At 45.7% G+C, this 24,708-nt stretch overlaps 2 protein-coding genes across 10 annotated transcripts in view; both read right to left on the reverse strand.

Annotated features, from left to right (window-relative positions):
• BRPF3 (bromodomain and PHD finger containing 3) overlaps nucleotides 1-10,760 on the reverse strand; it is a 33,761-nt gene extending 23,001 nt beyond the window's left edge. For 4 of the 8 annotated variants that reach the window (XM_051808989.1, XM_051808986.1, XM_051808988.1 and 1 more), the window contains exon 1: nucleotides 3,802-4,270. The gene's annotated coding sequence lies outside the window, so the exon portion shown is untranslated. The other 4 variants (XM_051808984.1, XM_051808985.1, XM_051808982.1 and 1 more) reach the window with 4 other exon arrangements.
• Nucleotides 10,761-10,893: 133 nt separating this feature from the next.
• On the reverse strand, nucleotides 10,894-24,655 carry MAPK13 (mitogen-activated protein kinase 13). 2 transcript variants are annotated; one of them, XM_051808995.1, is made up of 12 exons: nucleotides 21,835-24,655; nucleotides 18,654-18,783; nucleotides 18,186-18,244; nucleotides 17,043-17,151; nucleotides 16,011-16,040; nucleotides 15,542-15,589; nucleotides 14,509-14,623; nucleotides 14,070-14,141; nucleotides 13,502-13,581; nucleotides 12,965-13,043; nucleotides 11,516-11,692; nucleotides 10,894-11,194 (listed from the first exon to the last, which is right to left on the reverse strand). In XM_051808995.1, exons 1-12 carry the CDS (start codon nucleotides 22,155-22,157, stop codon nucleotides 11,115-11,117), a joined length of 1,302 nt encoding a protein of 433 aa, XP_051664955.1. In that variant the 5' UTR covers nucleotides 22,158-24,655; the 3' UTR covers nucleotides 10,894-11,114. The 2 variants fall into 2 exon arrangements, with proteins under 2 accessions (XP_051664955.1, XP_051664956.1); XM_051808996.1 differs by lacking the exon at nucleotides 21,835-24,655 and adding an exon at nucleotides 21,111-21,828.
• Between the last annotated feature and the right edge of the window lie 53 nt (nucleotides 24,656-24,708).

A 24,708-nucleotide genomic window follows, 5' to 3' on the forward strand; every position in this document is an offset into this window, starting at 1 on the left:
CCCTTTCTGTGGGACCCATAGACAAGAAAACACACTATAAACCCACAATTTGTGGTTAGCCAATGCATTATTTGTGCTCTATGAAGGGCACACGAGTCAGAGCAAGCAGCACCTCACAGGAGTAGGACCGACAAGAAGTCCAAGCTTATTCCAGAAAGAAGCAACAAATTCCAGGAGCAACACATTTTTCGGTACTGTTTCTGTGAACCATGAGATTAAGCCATGACACAACATGTGTATTAAGAAACAAACAGGCTCTGGGATGGGTTTTCAAACTCTTCCTTGAATCCACAGAAATAAGCTGCAGGTGCCAGTTTCAGTAAGCATACCCATAATGATGGAACCTCTAAACACAATTTTATTTCAGGTGGAAAATATGAGATGACAATTTCTACCTGCAAATATAGGTACCACAAATTTTGGGATGTTTGCCTTAAACCTTTAATCAGTCACTTGATCCACAGACCGCAGACACGCAACTGCACTTGTCCTAGCTGAGCTCCAATGGCTTCAATGAGTGGGAAAAAACAATTTTAAAATAAGGGCATAAAGGCAACTTGATCATCAAATGAAAAAAAAAAACAAACAAACAAACAGAAAATCCTGCTGGCAAACAGCTCTCTTCCAATTCAGGCCAGTACAAGCAAAGAAGACATTGGAGGCAAAAAGATATATGGGCAAAAATATATTAGAGGATGAAGTAATTATTATGAGCTGACTGCACCCATAATTAATATTTTATTCAGGAAAAACGAGATATTAGCCACCTGCTGAGGGACAAGCAAATTTCAGTGAAACAAGTTCCTGAAGGAAGGGCTATTTTATCTGTTGATGGGAAAAACAAGGGTACAGGGCTCCTTTAGCAAAAAAATCAATGTATTTCTAGAAAAATTACTCAAAGTGGGCTTTCCACCAACTGCCATAAAACAACCCATTTGTAAAATACACAATTACTTAGCACTATGAAGAAGCATCTAAAATGGCATGGAAATTGCTGCCAGCAAGAGATGACTACCTGGGATAATACCTGCATCTGGATATCAGGAGAGACACAGCTACCCACTTCCAAAAAAACTTTGAAAGCAGCAATGAAATGAACTCAGACCCACTGAGCTGAACACTACGACCTTGTCTACAACAACAGAAATTTCTAAGCGACAGCCTAGGCATGTTTTGATCTCCCTGGCACACTTGAGAACACCTCCCTGCTACGCATAAAAAAGAATCCCTCTGCGAACAGCACCCATGCACACTGAAATGCTAAAGACACTTGACACTGGTGAGATTAAATCCTATTTCAGCTCATGCTGATTACGTCCTACCATGGACAAAGGTTGCTGATGTGAATGCAGAAAGTTCAAACAGTCGTGCTCTGACTATTGCCATAGTATGCTCAAAGCTTTCCAAAACCCTCCCATCACCCACTTCCGCTGGATATTGCGCCAGGAGCAGGGTGTGAAGTTCCTAGAGAATACAACTGAGCAAACAAGGTGGCTACAATACAATAAAGCTGCTGGGAATGAACTTAACTCCACCCCAGGAGTTCATTCAGGAATGGTTCAATTCTCCTGAGCAGCAGCTTTTACACCTGTAGGCAAGAGATGCCTGGGGGGGGCTGCAAAAGGCAACCAAGCCCATCGCCAGTTCACTTAAATTTACTACAAAGGGGTCAAAAGCTCCACTGAAAGATCAACATGTATCGAACACCACCACAATACAGGCCCCTATTATACATGCAGCCTGGAATATCTGACACAAATGAGTCCTCTAAAGGAAAGGCGAAACGTTGCTGTGATTTACACCCATGCAACACTGTGTTGGCCATTTCCAAGAGTCAGAGACACCATCTCACATTGCAGAAGGCCTCAGTCTCCTTCCCAACTCTCCTTCATGCTGCAGTCCTTCCTTCTAGCCTTCTCACGCTGAACAACCAAGGATTTACTTTACAGCACCAGGTTTCTTTGCTAACGTGCAGAGGACACAAGGCTGGAACTCAAGGCAGTGGGGGAGTTTCCTGGCCCTTTCCAGGCATGGCTTGGTGATCCCAGTGAAGAACTGGGTCCCTCAACAATGAAGAACTTCAGTGACTTGCAGCAAGAAGGCCACCTGGACCTTAGTGAGCAGCAGCAGATGTGAGCAAAGTGGCTCTCGTTCAATTCTGGCACACCATGACTACTGGCAGTGGCTATAGCTTGTACAGTCCTAAACAGTTTGGGATTTGTTGTCACCAAAGACTGCCTTTCTTTGGGACATGTCAAATACGAGGTCTGGAGACGTTCCTCAGCATTGCTCTCCTGCACCACCAGCCACCCAGCTCTGCCACTTGTGGCTGTTTGCTGGGATTTAAAACCTACTCCTGTGCAATGGGGAACAGAAACCCATAGAGCTATTTAAGAAACACATCTGCCAAACAAAAGCAACAGATGCCAGAGGAAAGAAACAACCTGGAACCGTTGCAGCCCCCTTTCCACCTTTTGCCAACCAAAATGCTGTTTAAATTCCTGCTGCCCTTGACAACACCCCTCCACGTTCCTGCTGTGTCTGCACTTACCACGGGCTCATATTCCCTTCACGCACCTGTCAAGGGTTTATAACTCCTGACACCCACACTGATGCCTACAACAAAGTGTGTCAGTGCTCAACAGATGTAATGGAGAACTGCCTGCCTTGGCACACAGAAACATCTTTATCGATCCCCTGGTACTTCTGTAACCAAATCAAGCTGACAGGAGATGCACCAGACTGCAAGAGAAGACCTCCTTCCAGAGGAGAGGGTTGCGAGACAGGCTACGGATAAAGTTTAAGGTAACGTCTGGGCTCACCAACAGATGGTGTGTGCCATGAGCTGTGTCTGGCCTCAGCAGCAACTGAGGGAACTATGACGTGCCATGAGCTGTCAGGTGCCGGCGGGAGCTCCTCTCAGGAGCTATCCTGTGCAGCGAGGGACACGGGATTCCTGCAGGGAACTCCAGTCGCAGCCAGCGATCTGGGTCACGGCACAGCAGGGACTCGGACAAAAATGAAGCCGACCCCAGGAGAGAAAAAGGCGCGGCGGGCGGCTGCGACGACCCTCGCCAGTACCCAGCACTGGGCCATGCCCAAGCGAGACCTCCCCTCCCCGAGGAGCGGGAACACTCTCCAAGGAGAGGGGCCAGGGCGGAGGAGAGCGAGAGAGCGCGCGGCAATTGGGAGGCGATTGGCTGTCGCCGCCGTACATCCCAGCTCCAAAACCAATAGCAACGCAAGCCTTTGCGGGACTAAAAGGGGGTGCGCTTGGCCCCGCCTGGGCCAATAGCGTAGGAGAAGGTGGGCGGTGCCCCCGCGACGCCGCGAAGAAGGGGGGCCAAGATGGCGATAAGGGGGGGGGTCGGCTGACACAGTGCTGTCCGTTCCCCGTCCCCAGGCGCTCGCCGCCGCCGCCGCCTCCTCCGCGAGGGCCCGCGGGCCGCTCCCTCCGCGTGGGGGCAGAGCGGGCATGCAAGAAGGGCCGCAGGATGCAGCGCACCGTGCTCCCCCAGCTCTTTCCCGCCCGCCCGGTCACCTTCCCGCGACCCTGGCTCGGGGGTGTGAGGGAGGAGAGACCCCCTGAAGGAAGGGTGTCGCGGTCTCCCACGCAGCGCTTTACCTGGCCAGCTCAGCGCGCCGCGGACGCGGCGTCTCCACCGTTGCCGCCGCCTCCTTTGGGGGGAATTTTTTTGTTGTTTTTCTTTTTTTTTTCTTTTTTTTTTTCTTTCCTTTTTTTTTTCTTTTTTAATCCTCTCCGCCTCCCCCTCCCCTCCCCCCTGGGGCGGACGGGCTCACCCAGCTGGCGGCGGGAGGGGAGGGCACAAGATGTCGGCTCCGTGCGCTCCGGCTGCCGCCGTCTCCTCAGCGCCGCCTTCTCATGCCGTTGCCGCCGCTGCTCCCGCCGCTGCTCCCGCCGCTGCCGCTCCGGCCCCGGTGCCGCTTCGCCCCCCACCACCCTCACCTCCCCCCCGTCCCCCCCCCCCCCCCGGGGCTCCAGCGCCCCCGACGCTCTCGGTGCTGTGGAGGCGGGGGGGGGGGGAGCAGGGGACACACGCTCAAGATGGAGGCGGCGGTGGCGGCGGCAGCGCGGGCCGGCCGAGCGGTGGGGAAAGGCAGCGGCCAGGCAGGGGAGGGGGCTCCGCGCTCCGCTTCCCTCACGGGCAGGCACTGCCCGCCCCTCCCCGGTCCCTTCCCACACTCGGGCCGCACGGAACGGGAGGCCCCCGGGGGCTTGCGGTGACGGGAAGGTGGTGGGGGAGGGGGTGTCCGTACCCGGTGGCCTCATGGCTTAGGAAAGGTCTGCTCCCGCCCCTCTCCCCCTCCGCGCCTGACGGGGCAGAGAGCACCGGGGAACCGCGGCCTCCCGGCACCCGCCTCTGGCTCCAGGCAGCTGGAGAGCACTGCCCCCGCTCCTCGCTTCCGCTCCCCTCCCCACATCCAGCCTCGCGGGGGGTGGTTTTGTCTGAGAGCGAGGGTATCATGCTAGGCAGTGTCTTGCAGCCGGTAGCCCCCAGGCCACGGGAGACGGGATTTTTGTCCCAGGCTCATTGGGGCGTCTTCATCTTGCACCCAGTTTTTTGCAGGAGGCATGGGATCCCACAAAACGTCCTGGAGTATTGCCAGGTGCCAAAGAATCTGTGGCTTTGTTTCTGCCACTCTTCGCCTAAACAAGCAGCATCAAACAAACAATGTAAATAGCAAGAGCCTGTATTTATTTCCTGGACCAACACTTAAGGTCCAGATGGCCTCCTAACGTGCAGAAGTGTGAGCCGGTAAAAGGACAGAGAGAGGGACAGAGAGGAATGAACAAGGAAGAAGTTACATTTGCAGCTAAGCGGTGAGATAGGAACTGCAGAGGCTCCTACACTTTTTATAGTGTACCACATACTTGGGCATATGTATGCTGCACCTCCCACTCTGTGCAGAGTATTGCATAATATTACCATCTGAATTTACAGAATTAACTGTTTTAGAAGGAAAAAATGAATGCTGTTTTCCCTCATGTACAGTCCACCTATAGATCTTTTGTCTCTTAACGGATGTTAACTGTGGAATCTGAGAGCAGACAGTCTATGACAAGTCTGTTTTGCAGTCTCAGGTTGGACCAGAGCTTGCTGAAGCTTTAAAAGCATGGGAAAACATGTTCCTTACTGCTGAACAATCTTACAACCTTCTAAGTATATACTGTGTATATAAAAGGTATGCTTTTTCTACTATTCATGTATCAGAACTTGAAAATAAATAATAATCTATTCTTGTCCTGCATGAAAAATAACATATCAAAGATTTAGAAATAAAGTCCCAATACTCTCGCTGATTCACATAGGATCTCACTTAACCCCAAAAGAACAGCTATGCAACAGTACGGTCCTAGCCACGAAGGACTAAAAAACAATCTAAACAATCTATAAATACATTTGCTTCCTAGTTAAACAATAAATAAAATTATTTCAATAACTGATGAGCAGCTTCAAAGGCTGAGAGAATGGGTATATTCAGCCTGGAAAAGAGAAGCTTCGGGTGACCTCATTGTGGCCAATGAGAAAGATGGAGACTTTTTAGAGGACAAGGGGGAACTGCTTCAAACTAAAAGAGAGTAGGTTTAGATTAGGTATTAGAAAAAAAAAATCTTCCCTGTGAGGGTGGTGAGGCTCTGGCACAGGTTGCCCAGAGAAGCTGTGGCTCCCCCATCCTTGGAAGTGTTCAAGACCGGGTTGGATGGAGCTCTGAATAACCTGGTCTAGTGGGGGTTGGAACAAGTTGTTCTTAAAGGTCCTTTCCAACCCAGGCCATTCTAAGATTCTATTATTTTCCTTCTTTATGTGAGAATTTTAACAGCGAGTTTTACTTGATTTTTTTTTTTTAGCCCTTTCAGTGTGTTTTTTAAATATGACGAGCTTTTGCAAACTTTCATTTTGATCCCCGTTTTGAAACATTATACTCTTAGATTTGCACTAGAGTTAGCTTATTATAATCACATTAGGTTCCCTATTAAGTTCAGTGGGATGACTCATGCACAGAGATGTCCAGACATCTCCGATGACTGGGGGCCATGTGTTACAACATCAAAACAAGTTATCCATCGTTTAGTTTTATATCAAAGCTGTGGAACTAATGTGTTATTTGGAAAAAAACATTCTGAACTTCTCTCAACTCCCAGAGGCAAGTTAATTCAATTTCTTTGCTCTCCCAGTTTTTAAAGGGTACTAGCACAAAACCAGTGATGTTGCTTCAAATGAAAGCAGGAGCTAAGACACCAAAAACAGACTTGGGCACCTTCATTCATACTATTATTTTCTGCATCTTTATTTAAACAAAAAGGGAAGAGAACTATCATTTAGAATTGAGAACTGATATTTTTTTCTTTGTTGATTCATTAACCCTCAAAACTGAGTAGTGTTTGTATCCCTCTTTGGCTGGTTGTTCTGCACTATTGCTAAAAAGGACCCCTATGAATTAAAAGTTAAAAGCCTGATATGTCAAAAGTGACAATCCTCAGCTGCCATTTTTTTCAGCTGGATTTGCAAGTGCTCAACTGCACTTCCTAAGACCCTTGTTTTGTGTGGAGTATATATAACCCTCTCAGCCTCACTAACATCAGAAAGGTGACACAAGCACCCAGCACTATCTCCTCAGTGGTGTTATTTTTTTTTCCCTCAACATCCTACAGTTTTAAGACATTTTTTTTTCAGTTGAAGTGTTCTCAAGACATGGTTTATGGTAGGAGAATTTTTATTTTTCCAGCCAAGCTTAGCTAAAAAAAGTTAACTGACTTTCATTTAACAGAAATTCAATGAGCATTGAAGATATAATATACTAACCCTTCAGTATTATTTAATGGAGTGCAATCCAGCAAAAAAGGAGTTATCAGTCAGCCAAAAAGCTGACTGAATCAGCTGTGAACCAGCACCAGCTGAATATCATACTAAAAGCTGTATAAACTCCTGCTCAGAAAATGGCCTTGTAGAGAGAAATCAGGTGAAACATTCTGTAAAACACATTCACCTGGAAACTCCAGCATTTTCACAGTGTACAGCTGGACTTAATGACCTTACTGGTCTTTTCCGACCTGAATGATTCTATGATAAGGTGCAGCAAGTGTACATCTGTTTGGGGGAAAAACAAATTAGTACTGGCTATTGTGGTCTTCATTCAATCCTTCATGTCTTGTTTCTCTTAGTTGCAAAAAGAAAAATAGCCATAATCACGTTTCCAGCCAACACTCTGCTGACCCATGATACAGGAAAATGCAGAGGATTAGGAATGCTTTCCCTGGTTGCTCAGGCAACAGTGAGACATGGGAATATGAAAAGGTATTAACATCCTTTGTACAGTATCTCACTAGAGTTCTCAGATGTGTTTATATTTGTCTATGTTCTTCTTCTTTCTCATTATCCCATAAATGAAAACATGAAAATTATTTGTTTAGTTTGCTACCTAGAATGTGAAAATATTATATATGAAAACATATTATTTTTCTTTTTCCTAAAGGATAAAATAAGTACAGTTTTCTGAGAGGCTGGAGAAATTTTCAAAACTGTGCACCGAAAGGTTTCTAAGTAGTATCCAAAACACAGCAACTATTGTCTCTCTTAAAAAATCCTTGTAATTTTGCGGTGTCTCTTAAGAAAATAATCATTGCTTCATCTGCTTTTTCTTTCCCACTTACATGTGCAAGTACCTAATAAATAGGTCCCGTCAAGTTCCAACTTCACAGACCTAATTAGCTATCAAAAAAAACTTGCAGAGAAGGATTGTTTATAAAGGCTTCACTTTCCAAATTTAAAAAAATTACATGAATGTAAGAATAGCAAGTAAGTAGTATTTCAAGTTAAACATTGGTATGTTATGTGAGACAGGCACAAAAATTCTATCCATATATCCACGTAAATTTTCATCATATATCCTTAATATAAACAGCAAACATATTTGTGGCTGGCCTAATTTATGGAATTTTGGATCACTTTAGGGCTGAGTTATTTTTATCACTTGATTTTGTATTTTTAAGTATGCAAACTATGTAAGGGCAAAAAAAAACCATCATGAAAGGAATATTACCTGTTGGTCATCAACAGGCACCACCTGCACCTCCACATAAGAGAATTCCTTCTTTGATTAACAGTGTCTGTCAGGGTCACACACACCCTCTCGTTTCTTGTGCTGATTCTGAAGTACTTCAATCTTGGCCTGAGTCACTGACTCTCTCAAGCAGGTGTTTTTCAAGCTCCTTTCATGAAATGTCAATGTGATTTCCCCCCCACGCCCTTCTAGTAGCTCATTCTCTTCATTGAAACATGTCCTCAGATGCCACACAAGCACTGGAACAGTTTGTCTTCACAGACAGACATGGTCTTTCCGCTGCCGACCTGCTACATTTCCTGCTCTCTATTTTGAGTTCCTGGCTGGTACATACCACAAAAACCAAATACACATACACTTCCAGGGTTCCTGAGCTTGCAGAGCACCAGCTCCCTGCATTTGTTGGGATATATATACCAGAAGAAATAGTATTTGGCTCTTGGACAGTGAGCTGTCACTGTATGGGGTTGGTGGGTGAATGGATGAAACCAGAGCATGGAGCTCACACACCAGCTGCTGAGATTGCTCTTGCAATTTCAGAGCATTCAGTGTAAGCTTTCAAAAGAGAAAACTGACAGAGAACCCCAGTCCCTGAAACACAAATTATTTTCTGGATGTATACTCAGCAGAAAGACTGATACCAAAGAGACTGTACGTGCTATCCCTGAAACAAGTGAGAATAATGCTTGCTCTCAGTAATCTATGTACCCTCCTTGGTTGTGTTCAAAATTGTTCTTCTCGCACCCATTTGTATCAGAAGTCCCCAGTGCCTCTTCATGTTTGTCCTCTGGTCAGACAGACAATTCCCAAAGGGCATCTTAGGTTATTCTTTAAAACTATGCCAGTTCCTCTTCAACTACCAGTAGACTGCTCAGTACATTCCTTCATTATGAAGATGTTTTCTCTCTCAGCCGTCATTACAAAGAGCCAGACAGCTCTTCAGGTCTACCTATTCCCTTTTGGAGAAGGGCAAAAAGATTAAGTTACACCCTGAATTCCCATTTACAGTGGTTTAGGAGTTCTGTCTGAATGGGTTCTTTGCCTTAACAGATGACTTTCTGAAAGAAAGCTCTGTACTCTGAAGATCTCCATAGATTTACTCAAATTCCTCTACAAGAATGAGCTTTTAAGAGTCTTCCCTGCCTCTCTATGTCCAGGGTTGCATATAGTCAGGAGGTCAGCCTGCCTCACCTACAGCCCTGAAACATCTCCCCGTGCATTCACAAACACTCACCTGGACAATGGCCCTCCTCTGAAACCACCAAGCCTCATTTTACCATGGCAGAGGTAGCTTTAAACATCTGCAGCTTTCCAAGATGTTAATGGCAGCTGCCGAGACATTCTCCCCAACTTCTGTTCAAGATTACGCAGGGCACATGGCAGCCAAGTCAGATGCCAGGTTCAAAAGGACAATATTCCAGCTGCTGTTTGACACGTGCAGCTAGAACTTCTCCCTTTCGCCATTCAAGGAAAACGCAGGTCATCTCACACTTAGCAAGAAGTCCCTACTTAAGAGACAAGTGAGGCAAAGGGCTTATACGTGATCCAGAGAGATATGAGGCAAGAGAAACTGCGTCTCATCAGCATGGACCATCTGTGCAGCTACAGCAGGATAACATCAGTACTGTCCTATCAAAAAGCAGCAGGCGCTGAAGGGTTATCCCAAGTGCTGCATGGCATGAGCTGCAATAGAGAGACTGCCAAGAAACACAACAACACTGTGTCTGGTTCCCAGTGAAGAGAGATCAGAAAATTCTGGTAATGTTGCAGTTTTCCCTTCCTTGAGGTCTGTGTACAGCAAAACTGAACATTACTGAAGAAAATTAGAGAGTACTGAAAGCAACATTGCTGAACCAAACCAAAATAACTCAGCAGCTACAGAAGAGGGGGAGATTTGAGAAACACTGCATGTATTACTGAGTTCACATGCCCTCTCAACAAATACTTTTCTCTAGCCCTGGGGACTATGTGCTCTGAGCTCTGATACAGAGAAGACACTTGTCTCTAGGCACAAATCCCTTGAGATGGACTTTGGAATGACTGGCTGAACCTGACTGATCATCATAGGGAAGAAGGTGTTGCAGTCCAAACGGGTTATCCACAACCAGCAGATGTACCTGCCTAGCACTGAACTATCTAATGACTGTATCAATAAGCCATGGACCTGCAAGATACACCAGTTTCAGCATAGGCTGGAAAACTTCCTGCAGACTCATATTCAAACTAATTTGTACAGCTCCTTGGGATACCCAGTCTATCAGTAGGGGAAGCAGCTTTGAATTCCCAGGCTATGCTTGCAACTAGCAGTGAGGAGACAGCACTGATCAAAACCCAGGGAATGAAAAAGGTGGAGGGGGAGAGGAAGGGGAAAGGGAAGAGGAAGCGGCAGTGGCTCTCCAGAGGGGAAGATCCTGAGCAGAGTTATGTGTATAGTATGAGTTTGGAGCTGCTCTGAACACAGACTGATCCCATGATCAACTGTATTCCCATGGTGGCCTGGAGCTGACACTATGCCAGCAGCCTTGCTATGCTGCATGCTGTGTAACTGCTCAGGGAAGGAGGACACAGTCAGAGTTAGATTGGATAAAGTTTTGTTCTGCTGAATGTCATTCTTTCTGATCATTTTGCTTGGGACTCACTTCCCAGTCAGTTTTACCTTTTTCTTTACCTTATCCATAATTAATGTACTAAACCCTGTGCTTGAAAAGACTAATGAGAAAGAATGAACCCCCTTCTCTCTCAAGTGGACAAATACAGTGGTAAAAAAACCAACCAAACAAAAAAACCCACCAGCTAAAATTCTCCCACTTAAAGTTTCAACAAGAATATATTTATCTTTTATGTTGAAAACTGTCTGGAGTGCTTCTCTTTTGGTGGAACAAAGTTCAATACCCACAGCATAGTGCCATCCTTGTGTTGACACACAGAGAAGTCCCACAGGCCAAACGATAGCCACTAGCAAGGCAGTGTGGAATAAATCCCATCTGTCGTCGAGGAGAAGTGAATCCCAGCCACAGCTGCATCAGTCACTATAATGACATCCCACTTTGCTTCTTGGAATCCTTCCGTGCAATGGGACTGAAGGACAAGATCTCCTTGTAAATAAGCTCTTGAAAAACATAACAAAATAACCATGAATGTGTGACTTTAGAGGACACAAATGAAAGCTTGAATGTTATATGTGCAGAAAGGAGGTATTCAGTGACAGGTACGAGATGGAAGAGACAAAGGAGAGAGGCAAAAAAAGTCTGCCTGAAGAGCTGGAGGGATCTTTGCTGAATGCAGAACAGCAAGAGCAAGGTAAGAGATGTGCACTGCCATTGAGGCATCAGCAGGCAATCACAGCCTTACTCAGCATGTGCACAGGAAAGAGAGAGGGGTAGGAAAGTCCCATGCTAGACAGGAACTTCAAAGAAAATAAACTTCTTACTTTTCCACTCATCTATTGAAAGCTTTTCATGTTCCAGAGAATCATCATAGGACTGTTGTGCTTCTGTCTCCTCCTCGACATCTCGGAACTGGTCGAAAAAGGGGTGAGCCAATGCCTCTGTGGCTGTAAGGCGCTTTTCCACATCAAGCTGCAACATCTTGTCAAGCAGGTCCACAGCTGTAGGAGAAGATGGGAACAGAGCTAAGTAAGGTGCTGTGGAGAATAGGAATCGTGTGCATGAACCCTGCAAGCTGATGGGACTGGTATTTCCAGTACAGCATCTCCAGACCTGAAAATGAAAGAGATTCCTCAACCTGGTCAAGGCAGTGAGGAGCTCCTGTCAGTGGAGTTGCAAAGTCTGCCCAACAGCAGCCTCAGGGAGCTCTTACTAACAGAAGTTAAATTGTGTAGAAATAAATTAGTCTTGAATAAGCATTGGGGCTGCACAGGTGGGGCTGCAGAAGGATGAAGAGCAAGCCAGTAACCTCAAGATATTTTTCAGTTTTTATAATTTCCTTCCACTCAGAGTCCTGCATCTCAAAGTAGTCTTAACATGAGTAATCCATATAGAAATCTATACTTCTGTGGTAAACAGGAGGGCAGAAAACTCAGATAGCATCTAGTCTGTCAGCCCCATTCCCACTTGGTTTTAACATTTTAATGCTTTCTTTTTTTCAGTTTTTAGAACAGCTTTGCTTGCTTTCATCTCTAAGCTACTTGGGAAGAGAGCTCTTTGTAAGAGATCAGTTTTGACTCTGAAAATTATAAATTAACATCGTCTGTCTGTTAAGGATCACTAGATCCAGGTATTCAACAAAGAGGATCTACACTGTACTATGAAAAAAAAATACTGGAGTGGGCTGTGGGGGTCTCATAGCACTTTATCAAAGCCCATGGTGCCTCAGATGTTAGGCTGGGAATTAATAATGAACAAAGAAGAGCTGGTTTGTTTATCTAAGAGCTACTGATCATATTGTCACCCGCTTGGCTACAACAAGAACAACTTCAGGAAGCTAATGTCAGCAAAAATTCATCCTAACTTTCATACTAATTGGAACTGATATATGCAACTGTCTTAATCCTTAATTTGCAACCCAGAACCAGGACATCCTGTTATATCCAGCATCTGCTTTCTTCTGGTTTGTTAAGACAAAAGTCAGAAGTTTATCTCTTCCATAAATATTGTATGTTACAGACTGTGTAATTTTAAAATTAAAAAAAAAAAAAAAGCAGTGAATGGCCAAGAACAGCAAAACATCACTATTGCAATAAGGAATCATTTTGGTTTTTACTTGATACATATTTGCCCTGGGAGGGGCAGGGGCATAGCCTGCAAGGGAGAAATTATAAGAATTATAAGAAAAAGGAGAAATAGAGTTGAAGCTGTGGTGGTCAGCTTGCCTCTTTTCCAACTGTGAAAACTCGTGAGAAATGCTGGAGATGACTTACCCTGAGGATTTGCTTTAGGGAAAAGCACAGACAAATCTTTCTTGGGGATTTTAGGAAGGGACTTGATATAACTCTTAGCCTGAAAAGCAAGGAAAGCACAATTACTGCACGTGGACAAGTAGGAGGGGATGTGAAATACAGCCTTTAGATCTCATGGCTCTAATGAGCAAAGGCAAATGGAGAGAACGGCAAATTGTCCCAGATGTCACATTTCAGTGAGCAGTTTACAAGGAAGTATTTTTATCAATTGAGATACAGAAATACTTCTGTTTTAAGAGCCAAGCTAGAGAACAGAGAAGCTTGCTGGTTTGCTAGGGCATCAGGCACCTCACATGGGAGTTCCTGCAATCCACACCAAGTCGTCAGATGTGCCACTAGCAGAGAAATGTCTTCCTTGCCAAGGGGAAAAGGCTGCTGTTGCAATTCCTCACTGCTGCTGCAGAGGCAGCACCTCTCCCATCTCAAACACAGACATGTTAACCTCTTCCCCACCATATCTCTGCCACCAGGACCTAAATCCATAGTGAACTTTTTTACCGCTTTATCCTCCAACTTCTCCAAGAAGTCTTCTCCTGGATGCCCCGTTACTTTCAGGATCTGAGTCAGTTGATCCAGGTCTGGCAAGCTGTGTTAAAGATTGCCCATTGAGGAGTGAGCCCTGGACACCCTCCCACAACTCAGCTCAGTTTGTAATGATACAAACCCAACAGAGTTACACAAGTTCATTAGACTGGCAAAAAGAGCTCCAAGGCTTTTTTCCTGGCATGCCATTTTCATCAACAGATAATTTTTCTGGCACAGCTATGCCAGGACACATGTCCATGGTCTTGGGGGAATATGCAAAGGTTTGGGGATGGAGCTATGGCCATGCAAGGTTGAACTGGTAGAGCTCTAACCGCAAGGTAGGGCACCCATGGCCAGCACAGAAGTGTATTTCTAAGGTCCCCTCTTACCTTCTGCTTTCCTCACCAAAAAGACTGGTCCCTGTGATTACCTTCCAGTAAACCAGACTGACACCTGTTTTTCTCAGTAGCCTCATTCATTAAAAAGTGCACACCAAGAATTACTACTCCCCCCAAGGAAAAGGTTCAGCTTGAAAGGATACAGTCTTTGCCTTTAAACAGCGTTTTCCCAGTCAGCATTTCTGCCATGATACAGCCAATAGACCAGATATCCACTGTTCAGAGTGAAAAAGGGGGGGTGGGGAGGGGAGAGAGGGGAAAAAAAAAAAGGAAAAGAAAAAGGACAATGAAAAGGCAGCAATGATTGCTGGGGCTGTCGCTTTTGTTGTTGCTTGCAGCAGGGACTGATTTAAATGTCACTCCCATTCTCCTCTGTTCTTTCTATGCTGCTAAAATCTCTGCTTTCATCATTTCCCGCAAGCACTAGCTTTGGGAGTGGCGCAACACCTTTGGGATCTTCTCTGCTCCCAGGAACACTGATGATAAAGAAGAAAGACAACTGGACGATTACGTGAGGTTTGACCCAGCAGGATCCCCAGGCTCGTCATCAGATAGTCACACTGCAGAGGCAAGGCTGCTCACCTGTCTGGTTGTAATGCATCCAGTTCAGGATGACTTCTGGGGCTCTGTACCATCGTGTAACCACATAGCCAGTCATTTCAGCATCAGCATGTCTGGCCAAGCCAAAATCCAAAATCTGCAGTTGCAAAGGAAGACGAAGAAGGAAGGGCAGGAAAGAAAAAAGAAATCCTATGGGCAAGTAAGACTCCAATTCTAAGAGAAAATTAAGCAGATCCAATCAGATAATAACAAAGCTCCAACTACACCACAGCCAATCGCAGGATGGTTCAAAGACTTAACAGGTTTGTCTTGATTCCACTGTAAACTGCAAGTCAGTTGCAAAACCAGTTGTGGTGAGAAGACTCTGCTGAAAGGATCAGGGCTCTGTGCTACCTGGAAGGTCACTTTCTTTCTTGAAGCTTAAGTTTCAAGTCTGTGCTTTATTTGAGTTGGTCTATGACCTAGTGGTGAAGGCATGCTCCCAGGCCACCACGACTCACCCTTTCCTATAAGAACACCTTGCAGCTGACAGAGGATGGCCTCTCCCTCAATACTAAAGATGAACAAGCTTGACCCAACCATTACAGGCAATGAAGCCACTCCCTGTAACATACATTACAGAAAATACATGCTAGAGCACCACACCAGCAAACTGCAAGCAAACCTTTCAGAGCAATACTAAAAATAACTTTGTCTGGAATCACAACCATAATGTCAATGGGAACCAAAAGGCAACTGTAGTTGAATCCAGTTACCCTTCAGGGATCGTTCACCTAATGCAAGCGTTGCTCAGCAGTATTGAATTTATCTAGGAAGTCATTACAAACTGCCATGCCGCAGGAATTACAGTGACAGGATGTTATTTGAAGTTTTGCGCCTTGATTCAGCAAGTTACATCAGCAGGTATTTCCCACTGCCTGCAGTTGCCAAATAACAAAACACCTTGAATTGAGAAGGCAAGAGGAAACGTGACAGTACCAAGTTCTTGCTGGCAGAGCAGTTCCTCCATGATCTGATATGCTACATGCTTCCAAAGTGGTGCTTTTCCACCTACCTTTAGCTGACAGTCTTCGTTCACAGCCAGGTTACTTGGTTTCAGGTCCTACAACAGACAAGAGCAGAAAAAAACGGATGCTTCGAGTCGCAACACATCAACACAAGGCTCAGCTGAATCTCTGCTTGCCTTTGATGGGGTCTTGTAACATCCCAAGTCAAGTACCAATTCAGCAAAGATACCATGCCTGCTATACTGTACAGCTTTAGATTGCTGTTTTATTTTTTCTGAAACAGTTTTAATTCAAGAAGCATCATAAAATGCTTCTCAGCTCACCAGAAAATACAGCATTTCCTCAAAATGCTGTACAAATGAGCAAATTCAAACATATATAGGGTGTAGGACAGAAAAGAAACTCCAGAGCAGACAATGCTATTAGTAAAATGATGTCTAAGAATTTAATAACTTTATGACTATGCTGTGTTTCTCAAACAGACAAAAATCAGAGTAAGAGCAAACATGAACTTACCCTGTGTATGATGCCAGCTGAATGAATATACTGCAATAAAAAGAGGAGCCACAATGTGATCACCAGCAGACAAGACTTTCTGTTCTCCAGCGGAGAAATGAGAGCTACAAATCAGAACTTGCTGCGAACACAACTCTGCATCCTGCTACTGCAGGGCAGCAGTTTGAAAAGGAATCTCTCCCCTGAATTGCTGATAGTATTTGCAATGCTATTGCCAGTCTAAAGAAGATGCATAGAACAGAAGAGGAAGGATGAAGCAATAGTTCCTTAGAGCAAGTACAACAATAGCTTCAAACCATCAAAGACATCAGGGTTACAGCAGACAACATCAAAACTTAGTTATTTTGGGTATTCAAAAAAATAATCTCAGCATAAAAACATAAAATTGCAAAAACTGACTGCATGGCTTGAATCACACCAATTAAACCTTCTGCATGTTCTTCCCCCCTTTATTTAAACTCAAGATAGCAGTGAACTGGTTATTAAGGTGAACTCATGCCTGTAAACCACTGCTCTGATTCCAGGTGAAGGATGTTAGAGGGCAGCATTAAGACACTGTCTCTACATCCTGGGGTTTTCTGTAATTGCTTTCTGCTTTCTCAAAGCCAGTTACAGAAGCATATTTCTTTCTTATTCTACTAAATTGGAAATCAGTCCCTCTGTCTTCTCCCCTGAGAGCCTCTGTTATGAAGAAGCTCCTTCAGCAGAAGCTCCTGTTGCTGCCAATCTCTTACTCTCAGTGTAGAGTTTTGCTAAGGGTTTTGGCAGGTCAAAGAGCAATGCAATTGCTGCCATGGAAAAACAATCGCAAGGTCTATGGCTGCTGATTGCTTTGATACACAGCTGACGTAAACAAGCAGTCACCTGCAGTGTGCTGGAACAAGAGCAGTTCAACAGCCAATATCTGTTCTTAGGTGATGCCATAACACCCCCACATCTTCCTATACAGTGTTGGAAGGGAGTTTAGTTAGGATCAACCCTCCCATACAGAGGAGACAGAGGGAGTCACTAAACTCCTCCAGACCCACTTACCTTCAACCCTTTCAGCATTTGGTAGACCAGGTACTGGATCTTTTCGTCACTGAATTCATGTCCCATGATCTTTTGTAAATCTGTCCGCATGTATGGCATCACCAGGTAGCTAAAAGGTAGTAAGACAAAGCCCTGAGTCTAGAAGAAAAACGCAGGGGACCAGGCTAGCCTTGGGGTTTTTTATGGCTGCGTTAACTTACTGTAACTAAAATGAGTTGCTGTGACAGTGTCCTGGGCTAACTAGCACAGCCTGCAGTGAAGCTGGGATTTCAACCTGCTCAGAAAATTGCTCTTTTTCCTCCTCTTAAATCAGGTATCTGACATCCGGTAAGAACAAGGATCTCTACAATCCTGAATTAGTTTACTTTAGACCTCAAGTGATGTTCAGTTCCGGACAGCCTTTCACCACCCGGAAGCTGAAACATCTTACACAGCAAAAACAGTGTTGGCTCCCAATTTCATCTTTGTAATGTTCTCCTGCCCTGCCTCAAAAGACAACATCTAGCTTTCTTCAGTATCTGCCTGCCGAGACTGCTAATTAGTTGACGGTCTTCCTTGCAGGAACTGCTCTGAGAACCTTCAAATGCTTTTCCTGCAGGCTGCTAAATACCCAGCCATCAGCCAAACCCCCAAATCCAGACACATGCTGCTCATTCCTAGTAATGAGGAAGGGAAAATGACTTGTCCATCCTGACCATAAACACTGAGGGGAAAAAAAAAAGAAAAGCCAGAATCAAGATGAAAAGGAAGCCAGATCTTTAAAATTCTCAGTTTAATTGCCCTGGGGCCTGATGAACAAACAATACTTCTCCCATTCTGAGTGCAGCCTCTTAGCTCAGCAGTCACACAGCATGGATCACACTACATGTGATAGCCATGGAACGTAACACATCCTCGTTACATAGCTTGGTCTGTACATTCTGTGGTCTCCCAGCTGTGAGTATGGCATGTGATCTATTTATGTATTCTGGGTGTGTTAGCCATGGGAACTGACATGTGCTTTTGATTCTCTGTGTTATTTGGGGATGTCTGGCTTTTAGTCTGGGCCCCTTGCACCTCAACCCAATCTGTTATCCTGCTGCTAAGACACGGGTGTCTTGGGCAATGGCTGAGTCCAGATAGAGCAAAAAACTCCAAACTTACAAGTCCTGGAACCCCTGGTAGGAGGCAGTGGAGGTAAAGACATCAAGCAGCCCAATGACCTGATGGAGGAGAGAAGTCCACATTTAAACCTGGAAAGCATTTACGTGCACATGGGACTCAGGTAGTAGCTCTCCACTGGCACATGCATCTGCGTGAACACAGAACTCCATCTGAAGAATCCACGGACTCCTCACTGATGCTGCACAAATGTTTTTCTTTTACTAATACATGGTAGCACCCATTACACATCTGCTTCAGACTGGTGACAACTGGGCACAGCAGAGGCAGCACCTGAACCCCAAAACTGCCTGCACATGCCAAATGTCAGTATCTCTCCCTATATTAAAATAATCCATCTCTCTCTCTATATATATAAAAATAAACATGGTGCCACCTGAAAGAACTTGCTCCCAGGTGGCAAGAAAATATCCCTCGTATCAGCAGGAAGAGAGAGAAATGAGTACTTACGTTCTCATGTTGCATGTGCTTCAACAGCATCAGCTCTCTGTATGCTCTCTTGGCAAAGATCTCTGACTGGAATGGGCGGCAGAGCTTCTTGATAGCCACTTTCTCCCCTGTCTTCTTGTCTATGGCTGAACTGCAGCAGACAAATAAAAAACAATTCTGACATTGGCAGCATGTTCTAACAAATTTTGTAATCCCAAAAGTCATCTCCTAGAGAAGAGTTAATTCTTGTGGTCACAGAAGAACAGCAAAGAAAGGCCCTTTGAGAAACCCAGTGGAGTTCTGCACAGGAGATGCTACCCTGCGTGGCTTTGGGCAGCAGACCGCAGCCTGTGCTCTTTGGATGACTAGGTGGGATTCCTAGCCAAGTATTGGTGGCTCATCTTTATTCTCTATAACCTGTAGAAAGAAGCTGGAGGTAACAGAGCTGTGAGAAGAGGGAAACACAAATGGCTGAAATTCAGAATTAGTTCTAACTCTGCCCTCTTCCCTAATGCAAGGAGGTAAGGGAATAAAGCAACTTTTGCTTTGCTATCTGCCTGGAGGCTCTTATCTTTTAAGGCAGGGCAGTGCCTTTACTGTATCCTGGAGACAGTGGATGTCACACATTAAAAATACAGGCTGCTGGAATTAATTCTGCTGTATTCAGGATCTTTGATGCTACACATATGCTTCTGTGTAAAAGCAGGTCTGGCTGAAAATGAGAGTCTTCTATAAAGGTAAAACATGGTACAACAGCCATCACCACAGACATGATGTGTTATTCCCTCCGGTCACGTTTGCTGTTTATGTCACTGGCAATCCTGTGACAGTTTCTCTTCTTCTAAAGGCTTTTTGCTCAGACTGCAAAGGAGGCCTCAGGTTCCGAGTGGGAAGGGAGGTCCTCAGAAGTCTTCAGCTGTAATTTGGGATTCTGAATGGAGCCTCAGTGGTGCCGCAGCCCCTCCTTGACCCCTCCCAAGAGGCAAACATGAAAAAATCATGCTGTAGATTTCCAGAGCAGTTCCCACAGCTTCTTAAATCCCTATCCCATCTCCCATGGAAACAGAAGGGCTATAAATCATCATATTCAATCCCATGGCTTTTAGCTGCATCCTCCAGCCTTGCACAAACACATTTCCCCATTCAGTCGGTAAAAGCAAAGGAAGTGCAGGAACAGTTACACAAGGCAGCTTCAGCACTGAAGATGCTATAGGATATCATAGGAGGCCTCTGAGTGAAGAGTTGTCTCAGTTTCAGGACTTCAGCAGATGTCAGCAGAGGGGATAGCACTGTGTAAAGTTTTCTGAGGAGCGGGGGAAATAAGAGGAAGGCACTCGGACTAAATAGTCAATCAACTTCTGCAGAATTCAAGGCAGATTTCCTAATCTGAAGGTGCAAGTTCTTACCTGCCTTCCCAGCTGCTGACATACAGAGCATCTAACCCCATGTCCCAACACAGGAGAGCAGGGTGATGGAGCTTCAGCCTGCACAGCACAGACAGCAGTAGTCACACCCTTGCCATAAGCACAGCTAGAGCTAATTCAGTTGACGCAGCTGAGAGAGCCCACCATGTTCTTCCCAGCACAGATTTAATGAACAGATACAGTTTGGGATGACATGGGGCAGGCAGAGCTGTGTCCTTGCCTCAGCTGGCAGAGATCAACAAGACCAGTGTTGAAGGGGTCAGAAGACTCTTCTTTCCCAATTACATTCAGCTGGAAGCCAAATCACTACAGATTTTGGCAAATTAATAAGGGAACAAACAAGACTTTGCTGTTTCTCCTGAGTTACTTTCTCAGCTGCTCAAGAAGGTGTAAAAGCCAGCTGCTGAATAACACTGCAATAGGAAAGTCTCCCAGCAATTCCCAGCAGAGGACAGCAAATCCTAACTCCACATGCTTCCACCTCTGTTTTGTACAAAAATCGGAACCAAGCCCTCCCTGCTGAGCACTGTCCATTCGATACTACCACCACCATGGACCTCCAGACTGTTTCAACACCCTTTCCTCCCTCCCTCCTTGAGAGCTCCAGAGCAGCCGAGACTTTCACAGGGAACAGTAAAGATCTGTCTTACTGGTGTTGGGGTTTTTTGGGAGGGGAAGGAAATTTTGAAAGGATTTCTCTCTTCCTTTTTTTGTCCTATCTTTGTTTTCCTTCCTGCTTTCCTCAATGGTAAAAACCTGAGAAAACTGTACAAATATAAAAAAATAGTCTAGTCTTGCCTGATTTTGCAGGCCTAACTTAAGCATCTCAGAAGTGTAAAGGCACCTGGACAGCAAAAGGGGCACCTCTCTACAAGGGACAAGGACAGAAGCTGGAAACCAGGGTTTCAGGATTAGTGCTGTGACAGCAGCAGGATAGACTTTGCCCAACACCTATGAAAAGGGATACACCTTTCTTTTTTATTTTTAGCTCAGCATGTTATGAAACAAGGGCTCTGTTCAGATACTATCACAGACTGCTTCATATTTAACCTACCTTTCAAAGAATCGCCCGTCTCCTTCAGTTTGTCAGTGTAAACCAAGCAAGGTCTGACTTCTGCTTGCTCTCGCTACAGGCTCCTTTACCCAGGTGAATAATTAACCGCAGCTCATGCTGCTCTCTCATAGGTTAGGGATTATTATCGGCCATGAAGGAAGTCCCAGTATGTTACTGATCCTGGTTTACAGTAACATCTATCTACTTTATGATTTCAAGCTGGAAACAGTATCAGAGTGGGGGTGGTATTGTCCAGGCAGACCAGCATGGCTATCTTGGACTAAGCAGCAAGGATACTTTGTTCCAGTATCCACCTCTGTTACCATCTACAAATTTCTTTCGGACACCTAAGTATTCCCTTCCCTGGTACGGTTGCTGCCAGATAATCTTCATGCAAGCTCAAGACCAAAGCAGCTCAAAAGCTGCCTGACCCCAATGCTGAGGTGACGCCCCAAGCTGCTCGGCACTCCTTGCTGCTGTGCCTACGCAGTCCCCTCTCTGCCCACCCAGGGTGACCACAGGAGGAAACATTTTCTTCAAGTGACCAAGTTTCCAGCCCGCTGCCTGCACCGGAGCAGGAGACAAACCACCTCCATCACACATGCAAATGTCCTTTCTTAATGGAGAGGTGTTGACAAGCACCTCCTTGTTTTCCCCCTGGCAGGGAACACCCCTACCTCGCCCCATATACTGCTCCTGGCAGTGCAAGCAGGACCCCACTCACCACACCGAGCCGTAGGCTCCAGACCCCAGCGGGTGGAGGGACGTGTATCTCCTGGGCAGCTCCCAGAGGGTGTTGTTCACCTCCTGTCTGTAAAAGCCTCTTCTCCTTGCGATGTTCATCGCCCGACGGGTGTGGGAGTGCCACCCCCCCAGAGTACTGGAGTACGGGAGGGTCTCTGGGGTGAGAGCGCGACTGTGAGGCCTCCTGCGCTGGTAAAAAAGGCTCCAGCGAGTTTCCTTCTCTGTTTTCAGCTGTTGCGAGCGTGAAGGGACATGTCTTTTGGCCCTCCTCCCTCCGCCTCCACATTGGCAGAGGTGAGGCATCAGGTTTTCCGACACGCCTCAGTCTTGTACAGGTGCCTCTGGGCTCTGCTATAGGAGTGGAGCACCCAGCCCTGCTCAGGCACACCCCCGGGAGCCCTGTCACCTGGAGCTCTTACTCTCCTGCCTTCACAAGCCAAGAAATATCCTCATGCAGCTTGGAGGGGGTCTCATGAAATCCGTCCTCCAAACAAGTGGATGAGTAAGGACTTGTCAAGCTGGGGAATCTGAGGGACAAGCCACAGCACCTCGTCAGACAAGCAGGGACATTCTTCTTTAAAGCTGATGAAGGACAGTTCCAGCCTCATGACAAAGAACACACAGTGTTACGTCCATAAAAGAGCAAGGAGGCAATGGCAATGTTCTCCAAGGTCTGGCTTCCCAGCAGCGCAGGGACGTGCTGAAAGTACGCTGAGGTTCTCCACCTATATCCAAGTGACTACTGGGAGGAGGTTCAGGAGCATCTGTGAGATGGGAACATCCTGAGAACTGTTTGCTGCATCTGCTTTCATCTCCCACAGCAGGTCTAACCCTTTCTTGGGGTCTTCACGGACAGCACAGAGCCCAGGTTCACTGCTATGCCTACCATGACCAGGCCAGACCAGCAAACCCAGCCTGCAAGAAGGTCCATTCCTAGTAAGCAGATGGCACCTCAACATTTTGCTCCAACATTAGGAGGCTCAGGCAGGGCTCCCACGCAGGAGGTAGGTGCATCCTACATGCTTCCCAAAGGAAGTGACTAAGCTGTGCCTTACCAAGCCAGCCTAGCTGCTTACACAGTGTTCTACCTCACCAGCCCTCCACCCTGCCTAGAGCCTCTGCTCCTTCCATACAGGTAATCTGCAAAGGTGTCCCTGCTCCAAGAATATCTGTGCAGCAAAATTAGAGCCAAGCTACCTGGCAAATGAAAAATACGCAAAAAGCACTACTGGGGGTTGGGAAAGATTCACTGTTCCTGCTTACAGGCAACCACTGCAATACCCATCAGCATTGACCCTTATGTTCTTCAAGTAATCATGCTACAGCCACAGGCACAGCCTGCTGCTTTGTAAAATACAAGCTAGGGACAAGGCATTATGGTAGTATTTTAACCCTGCTTATGCATATCTGTGTAAATCAGCCCTGGCTGTAGCAACAGCACAGTCAGGAAATGAACCATCTGCTTGGCTGGGTTCTATAAATACACCTGTGAGCAAGAAGTGTCACAGCAAAAACTCCTGGTCCATAAGCAAACATGTAACTCCTTGGTTATTTGATGAATGCAACTCTTGCTCAACTACTTGTGCACATGAAGGTAATCAGCACGCAATTAAGGAGTCCTAAATAGCTGCAGCATGCCTGGGCTGTAAAAATATGAGTTAATTCAAGTGACCAAATCAAACAGCAAATTTTAGATTCATAGAAACCTTTTGGTTGGAAAAGATAATCTTGAAGGTCAAATCTAATCGCAAACCTAACTCTGCCACATCCACCAAAAGAAGTGATGGGATGACCCATACATTCTTCTCCAGGCACCTTGACAGTGCAGCTAGAGGTGATGATAAGTTACAATTTTTACCATTGCTTCCCTTCTAGTAATAGACATTTCATCATGGACCTACCCAGACTCCCAGTATGTTGTTCTCACCTGTGATGGCCCTACCATTGACTAGAGCATAGTTGGACAACAATTTGCAAGGGCTGCACACTGACTGTTAAGCTTCATGAGAGTAATTTGATTTTATAGGTGTAATTTCCCCCCCCCCCATTAAATTCTCACTTATTTTTAGTGGGTTTTTGGGGTTTTTTTTGCTAACCAGGATATATTGTAACCAAGCACATTCTGGAATTGTACATCTTGGGCGTTCTGAATTTTTTTCCCAGAAAACAACAAATGACTGGTCCTGTTTAGGCTTTTTGCTCCCTCTCCTCTGTTTGCACCTAGGCCAACAGATGGTAAAAGCCAACAAGAAGGCTCATGGAGCTGAGAGAACACCCCCTCACTGTTTTTTGTACTTCCTCAAATCAGCTGCTGCACAGCTCTGCGCACACATTGTGGGGATCAGCTGCCTGACGGGGATCAACACAACCCCCCTGGTTCATCATGGCCTGGGAACTTCAGTGACTGAGGGTTGTGCCAGTGTGAAGAACACAGCTTTGCTCAATCTGAGTTCTTCTGAGTAAGTAGCTCTGATACACAATAGAAGTTGGAAAAGCTCCGCTATGGTACAGATCTTTCCACCACCAACTAGATGGCAACTGAAGAGGGAAAAAAAAAAAATCACTTTTAAATAGGAAACAAGCACAAACCAGTCCTACTGGGGAAGGGTCCCAGGGCCAGGTAAGCAGCAGAATGCTTGTCTATTTGTGCTGAATTATTGCTTCCCTGCGCTAAACAGAAAATAAAAGGTGGGGCTTTTTTTCTGCATCCCATACTCACAGTCAGACTCTAAGCTAAGCAAAGAATTCACTTGGGACAAATAAAGACAAGAAGCTCCATGTCAGCAGAGTCAGCCACCAAGACACGGCCTCGACTCCCGCCCCAGCCATCACACACAGGATCTCTTACAGCACA

This window comes from Manacus candei, unplaced genomic scaffold (genome assembly GCF_025592945.1).
Source record: "Manacus candei isolate 608988 ecotype Guabito, Panama unplaced genomic scaffold, ASM2559294v1 h1tg000073l, whole genome shotgun sequence".
In the NCBI taxonomy this organism is placed as follows: domain Eukaryota; kingdom Metazoa; phylum Chordata; class Aves; order Passeriformes; family Pipridae; genus Manacus; species Manacus candei.

Excerpts from the sequence above, each read along its gene's own strand:
- MAPK13 (XM_051808995.1), bottom strand. The coding sequence starts at position 22,157 with ATGCCTCACCTCTGCCAATGTGGAGGCGGAGGGAGGAGGGCCAAAAGA. Across the intron at positions 14,624-15,541 it reads ACGAAGACTGTCAGCTAAAG|ATTTTGGATTTTGGCTTGGC; the intron begins GTAGGTGGAAAA and ends TTGCAACTGCAG. Across the intron at positions 11,195-11,515 it reads TTCAATAGATGAGTGGAAAA|AGCTTATTTACAAGGAGATC; the intron begins GTAAGAAGTTTA and ends ATGTTTTTCAAG.